The 6,992-nt window shown below is 49.6% G+C and overlaps 1 protein-coding gene across 1 annotated transcript in view; it reads right to left on the bottom strand.

Moving 5' to 3' along the window:
* The window catches only part of GALNT14 (polypeptide N-acetylgalactosaminyltransferase 14), a 95,494-nt gene that overhangs the window by 18,818 nt on the left and 69,684 nt on the right, over positions 1 to 6,992 (bottom strand). Inside the window, exons 12-13 of the mRNA XM_029231622.1 lie at positions 3,377 to 3,460; positions 2,749 to 2,893 (exon numbers count right to left, since the gene is read on the bottom strand). Of these exons, the coding sequence (XP_029087455.1) occupies positions 2,749 to 2,893; positions 3,377 to 3,460 (229 nt within the window). The remainder of the gene's footprint in view (positions 1 to 2,748; positions 2,894 to 3,376; positions 3,461 to 6,992) is intronic.

The following is a 6,992-nucleotide window of genomic DNA, read 5'->3' as shown; positions in this document are numbered from 1 at the left end:
TCTTGGATTGGAAGAATCAACATTGTGAAAATGACTCTACTACCCAAGGCAATCTACAGATTCAGTGCAATCCCTATCAAACTACCACTGGCATTTTTCACAGAACTAGAACAAAAAATTTCGCAACTTGTATGGAAACACAAAAGACCCCGAATAGCCAAAGCAATCTTGAGAACGAAAAACGGAGCTGGAGGAATCAGGCTCCCTGACTTCAGACTATACTACAAAGCTACAGTAATCAAGACAGTACCATACTGGCACAAAAACAGAAATATAGATCAATGGAACAGGATAGAAAGCCCAGAGAGAAACCCACGTACATATGGTCACCTTATCTTTGATAAAGGAGGCAGAAATGTACAGTGGAGAAAGGGCAACCTCTTCGATAAGTGGTGCTGGGAAAACTGGACAGGTACATGTAAAAGTATGAGATTAGAACACTCCCTAACACCATACACAAAAATAAGCTCAAAATGGATTAAAGACCTAAATGTAAGGCCAGACACTATCAAACTCTTAGAGGAAAACATAGGCAGAACACTCTATGACATACATCACAGCAAGATCCTTTTTGACTGACCTCCTAGAGAAATGGAAATAAAAACAAAAATAAACAAATGGGACCTAATGCAACTTCAAAGCTTTTGCACAGCAAAGGAAACCATAAACAAGATGAAATGACAACCCTCAGAATGGGAGAAAATATTTGCAAATGAAGCAACTGACGAAGGATTAATCTCCAAAATTTACAAGCAGCTCAATAACAAAAAAACAAACAACCCAATCCAAAAATGGGCAGAAGACCTAAATGGACATTTCTCCGAAGAAGATATATAGACTGCCAACAAACACATGAAAGAATGCTCAACATCCTTAATCATTAGAGAAATGCAAATCAAAACTACAATGAGCTATCATCTCACACCGGTCAGAATGGTCATCATCAAAAAATCTAGAAACAATAAATGTTGGAGAGGGTGTGGAGAAAAGGGAACACTCTTGCACTGCTGGTGGGAATGTGAATTGGTTCAGCCACTATGGAGAACAGTATGGAGGTTCCTTAAAAAACTACAAACAGAACTACCATATGACCCAGCAATCCCACTACTGGGCATATACCCTGAGAAAACCATAATTCAAAAAGAGTCATGTACCAAAATGTTCATTGCAGCTGTATTTACAATAGCCAGGACATGGAAACAACCTAAGTGTCCATCATCGGATGAATGGATAAAGAAGATGTGGCACATATATACAATGGAATATTACTCAGCCATAAAAAGAAATGAAATTGAGTTATTTGTAGTGAGGTGGACGGACCTAGAGTCTGTCATACAGAGTGAAGTAAGTCAGAAGGAGAAAGACAAATACCATATGCTAACACATATATATGGAATCTAAGAAAAAAAATGTCATGTAGAACTTAGGGGTAAGACAGGAATAAAGACACAAACCTACTAGAGAATGGACTTGAGGATGTGGGGAGGGGGAAGGGTAAGTTGTGACAAAGTGAGGGAGTGGCATGGACATATATACACTACAAAACGTAAAATAGATAGCTAGTGGGAAGAAGCCACATAGCACAGGGAGATCAACTCGGTGCTTTGTGACCACCTAGAGGGGTGGGATAGGGAGGGTCGGAGGGAGGGAGATGCACGAGGGAAGAGATATGGGAACATATGTATATGTATAGCTGATTCACTTTGTTATAAAGCAGAAACTAACACACCACTGTAAAGCAATTATACTCCAATAAAGATGTAAAAACAAAAAAAGAAAACAGAGGAGGTTGCCAAAGCTGGAAGCATGGATAAAATCTCCAAGGAACCAGTTACAGAGAAAAGAACAGTGAATTGAGAGCTTGGGTGATTACTCACCATAAGGGTATGAGAGTGGGGCGAGGAGCCAGCCAAAAAAAAAAAAAAAAAAGCGGGGGTGGAAAGAACAGGAATGCAGGACAATCGGGATCATGCAGTGTCTCCAGAGCCAGGAGGGAAGTTATAAGATGGATGTGCTTTCATGCATCCAGCAGCCCAAGTGCTACAGAGGTTGAGACAGGCTGTGAATTTGTCAGTGACTCTTTAAAAGAGTTCTATCCTCAGAGGGGAGTTCACTGACCCACAGTGTTGATGAAACAGCTAAGGCACAAGGAAACCTTTCTGAAAAGGGGCGACGATGGTCCCTCCAGACCTGGGGGAAGTAGCAGACAGCACAGGTGGAGCCACAGGCCTGCTGAGGCAGAAAGGGGATGATCGACGGCCCTGCCCAGAGATGGGGGCAGTGGATGATGGGGAAGGCTGTACCACATCTGTCGTGACTGTCTGGAAGTCAGGGTTAAATCAGCAGGGAGACTCACAGAGGAGGCATTTTACCTGGAGACAGTGTCACCCAGCAGGATGCTTTTCTGTCTGCATCTCATATTTTTGAGGTAGCTGTGCTGCCCACCCTGCCTGATCCAGCCCACATTTACTGCCAGCAGCTTGGACACCAATGACATCCTCATTAAACTCCTGCTAATTTAATGGTTAATTCCTATAGGCGCTAAGTTGCCTCGTGAGGCGTCTTTCAGAGAAAGTCTGTGCATTTGGAAACCAAGCGGAGTGAACCCAGTCCCAGAGTGAGGGGGATCGTGCTTCTCTTGCTCTGCTGTTAAGCTCCGGGTATAACTAGACACCTGATTCATGTAAAAGCAGGAAATAGAGGCCAAGTCCATCCACACGTTCAAGTACCCCCAGCCAGTTACTTTACCTGGGACTTTGCGTCCTTGTCTTCAGTCTTGACACAGGGGCTTAACTTGAGGTTGGAGATCTCCTGGTCTTTCTGTTTTTGAGACTCTAGGCACTTCTGCCTCTGTCGGATGCTGCCCTTCTGGATGGAGGAGTCCTTGGGTACTCTAGAGGAAAGCCACGGGAGGGATGAGAAACCACTACTCTTTGGATTAGTAGTAACAGCAGCAGTTGGAGAGGTCGGGCAGTGTTTGGAGAATGGCAGGGGCATTTCGCCCCGGCTGTGTTACAATGACTTGCACTGCTCGGGGCCTGGGGATGGGGGAGGGGCCGCTAGCCGCAAGGCAGCAGGGAACAATCCAGGAGACTGGAGCCTGGAATGGAATCAGTGAGTCCATGCCCTGAGGTCACACCCCAGAGTTCAAAGCCCAGCAGCTGAGAAATACTGCGACAGTGAACCTCCAGCCCTCACGCTACTGATTAATAGAATTCTCTTTCTGGTTTCAGGGATTAGCGGAGCCAACTGGCCTTAGACCTCCATATACTTAAAAACCCTCATCCAGATGGCCACAGGTGGTCCCTTCTCCAGACTGAGTCAGCGGAGGGTCTCTCCCTGCAGCTAGCAAAGGCTCAAACCACAGAGCGGATACCTGAGTTCTGGATAGACGTTCTCCAGGTACCACTTGAAGCTCCGGCACTGCAGGTTCTTCCTCAGGTTCAATCTGCTCTCAATACTGGGGGCGAAGGGGGAGGGCAGACACAGAGACAAAATACAGCTGTGTCAGAGATGCGTACCAGCAACATGGACCCAGGAGGTACCAGCCCTCCAGGCTGGGAGGCGTACAGCACAAACCGTGCCCATGCTCTGCACCCACGTCTCCCTGGAGGGTGCTGGAGAAAATAACCGAGAGAGATTTTGAGAGCTCCAGACAGAGCTATGGAAACACTTAGCAATATCTCACAGTGGAGCGGTAATGACACCAAAGATTTGTGCTTTACTTGGAAACAGAATTTGGGGGTGTTTTTACTTTTCATTAAAAACGAGACTATGAGGACATTCAGCGTGTTGTTAATAATTCACCGCTGGGGCTCTGGGTCTACTTACAAATCTCTCTTTGGATTCTGCTGTTGAACTGCCATCCCCCCGACGCCCGGCCTCAACCAGCCCAGCCTCAAAGAATCCTCTTCGTTAGCTGGTTCTGGGCTTTGGTCATGCATTTGTTCATCACATATTTCCGGAGTGCCTAGTACGCGCCAGGCATTGTGCCCAACGTGGGACGTGACGGTGAACTTTCGAGCAAGAGAGAGACAGGTAACGAACCGGGTGCTCACAGCCCGACGTGGATGTGGGGTGGGAGCACCTCAGAGGTGGCCCCATGCTTGTCGGGTCAGTGGTGGTCGAGTGGTAATGTGGAAGCTGGTATCTGGAAGGAAAGTGGAGGTTGTCCAGACAAACCAGAAAGTGGGTGAGGTGGGGGCCCCTGGTAGTGCCAGGGGAATAGCAAAGAGAGATTAGTGCACATGGAGAGGGAAGGGGTCTGTTGGCAGGAGTAGCGGTGCAGGTTAGAATATATGTGTGTGAACGGATGTATGTGGGGGCATGGGAGAGGGGAGGTGGGTGGGAGGAGAGATGAAGATGCAGACCATAAAAGGTCCTGTGAAATACTGTGGAGGAGCTTGGACTTCATTTTCAGGGCAATGGGATGCCATGGATGGGTTCTAAGCAGAGAACGATGTGGCGCTGTTAGCCCTTTAAGAGCATCTTACTGATGGTGAATGCATCTGATGTGCTCTCTGGGAGAGCAGTTAGGAGGCAGCTGAAGAAACCCAGGTGCTGCTCCTGAATGCCGGTAGGGAAGTGGGGTGCGAACAGAGAGAAGGGACAGGTTTAATTCTCTCCACTGCACCACCAGCACCCACCCGAATTCCATGTACACCTTGTCTCTCCTGAGTGACCACACAGAACTGGCCTCGCTCTCTCCAGCCTTGCTTCCTTCCACCCCAAAGACTGGACCGGGCGCCCTCACGGCACCGGAACTTCTTAAACAGCACTAACCACCATTCCTCACCAGACTCTAAGCAACATGAGGACAGGAATGACACTGTTTGAAAAGGGCTAAATGTTCAGTATTTGCAAGAACCCAGATGTTCAGTGCATGAGTGAGGCAGGATCTCTGGGACGTGGTGATTGTCTAGGTGTGGGAGGAGAGGGGGAGGGAAAAGTCAAGGCTGACACTCAGATTTCTGGTCTGGCAACAGGATGCAAGGAAGAGCGTTCACTGAGATGGGCAATCTGGGGTAAGGAGCAAGTTTAGGAGTGAAGAGGATGGGTTCAGTTAGGACTTGTGGAGTTGGAGGAGCCTGGGAGGCATCCAGGCAGAGATGTCCAGTTGCTACTCCGACATAAGGGATGGAGCTCAGGGGAAAGGTGCAAGACAGAGATGGAAACGCAAGTATCGGCAGCACAGTGGCGGTTGATGCCAGGGAAAATGTGGAGTAAGAGGGCTTATGACAGATCCTCGGGGAACACCAACATATAAGGGTGGGTAGAGGAGCCTGAGCCTGCAAAGGGGGCTGAGAGGGTGCAACCTGCACCGCAGGACAAGAGCCAAGACTGCAGGTCTGGAAACCGAGATCAGAAGTGTGCCTGAAGGGGGCTGGGTGGGAGAAGTCTCGTACCAATGGGGTAACATAGAGAAAGGTAAGGGGTCCCAGGGAGTCATGGGTGGGCCAGGTGGGAGTGATCGCAGGGGATAGGGGCACGGCCTCAGGTCACAGTCAGGAGAAGGGGGAGGGGAGCCGCAGACAGCGATGCAGGCAGCTCTTTCATGAAGCTTGGCTCTGAAGGAGCAGAAGACCGGGTGTAGGTGATGAGCAAAGCTGGACTGAGGGAGAGTTCTTTTTTTTTTTGCGGTACGCGGGCCTCTCACTGCCGTGGCCTCTCCCGCTGCGGGAGCACAGGCTCCACACGCGCAGGCTCAGCGGCCATGGCTCATGGGCCTAGCCGCTCCACGGCATGTGGGATCTTCCCGGACCAGGGCACGAACCCGCGTCCCCTGCATTGGCAGGCGGACTCTCAACCACTGTGCCACCAGGGAAGCCCCTGAGGGAGAGTTCTTATAGTTTGTTTTCTTTCCTTCTCGTCCTTTTTTGTTTTTAAAAACTATGTAAGATACTGAATAAATTTAAATGCCAATGGGGACCATGCAATAGAGAAGAGAGATGGGTGATCAGGGAGACTGAAAGAGGGCAAAGTCCCCTAGAACAGGGGCTCCCACACTGTCTGTGCATTAGTATCACCTGATGGTGGGAGGATGGTTCTTTTACAAATTCTACAGCCCAGGCCACAGCCCAGGGGAAATCCACCCTCTGGGGGTGGAGTAGAGGCAGCAGAGTTTTTGAAGCTCCCCAGGTGACTGCGATGTACACACAGTTTGGCAACCATCACCCTGAAACCTCGCCCCTTCAGCTGAGGTCCTCAGACCAGCAGCACGGCACCACCCGGGGCTTACAGAACTGCAGACCTACTGAACCAAAATCCACACTTTAACAAGATCTCCGGGAGATCTGTGTGCACATTAAAGTGCGAGAAGCCGACAGGCAGGAGGAGATGAATCCAGGCAGTGGGACCTCGATTAATGATCATTTATGAATGAATGCAGGGGGGAAGAGTGTGTCCGGACGACAGGAGGCACACCTTATCCTTCAAGATGAAAGAGACAGAAGGATGGTGCAGATACAGGTTCGTCTGTCTTGGGAAGTTGGTGCTATTTCGTCTACAAAACAGAGGTGTCATCTTCTGTGAGCGACAGGAGTGGGGTGGACTTGGTGGACAGCAGCTGGGGGAGGGGCAAAGGTACAAATGGAGATTGAGGGGGAACGCCGGCCAGGCAAGGTGGCAGGCTCCAGAGGCCCACCAAGGGCCCCCCTGCGCCTGATGGCCACAGAGGGGTCACAGCACCACCTCACAGTCCCAGAACCGTTCAGCAGCCTATGAACCGGGGAGGAAACGGTACCAAGTCGGGTTCATCCAGGGTTAAGAGAACTTCACCAGGGAGGGTTGACAGATGCCCAACAGAGCAAGAGATCTGAGGACAACATCTTTTAAGCATTTTCTTTAAGCAAGAAGATGGAACCCGAGTTGGAGAGGGGAGGGCAATGAAGAAAGGAGGGGTGGACCCACGTGGCCAAAAGACCGGAAGTTGGCCGAGGACTCAGAATAAACGCCTTGGGAGGCTCTGAGTACGAGAAGTGGAGAACAGTGTG

Source organism: Monodon monoceros, unplaced genomic scaffold (genome assembly GCF_005190385.1).
Source record: "Monodon monoceros isolate NGI ecotype Baffin Bay Population unplaced genomic scaffold, NGI_Narwhal_1 Super_Scaffold_19, whole genome shotgun sequence".
NCBI classification, from domain to species: Eukaryota; Metazoa; Chordata; class Mammalia; order Artiodactyla; family Monodontidae; genus Monodon; species Monodon monoceros.
This window is presented reverse-complemented; position numbering and strand designations above follow the sequence as displayed.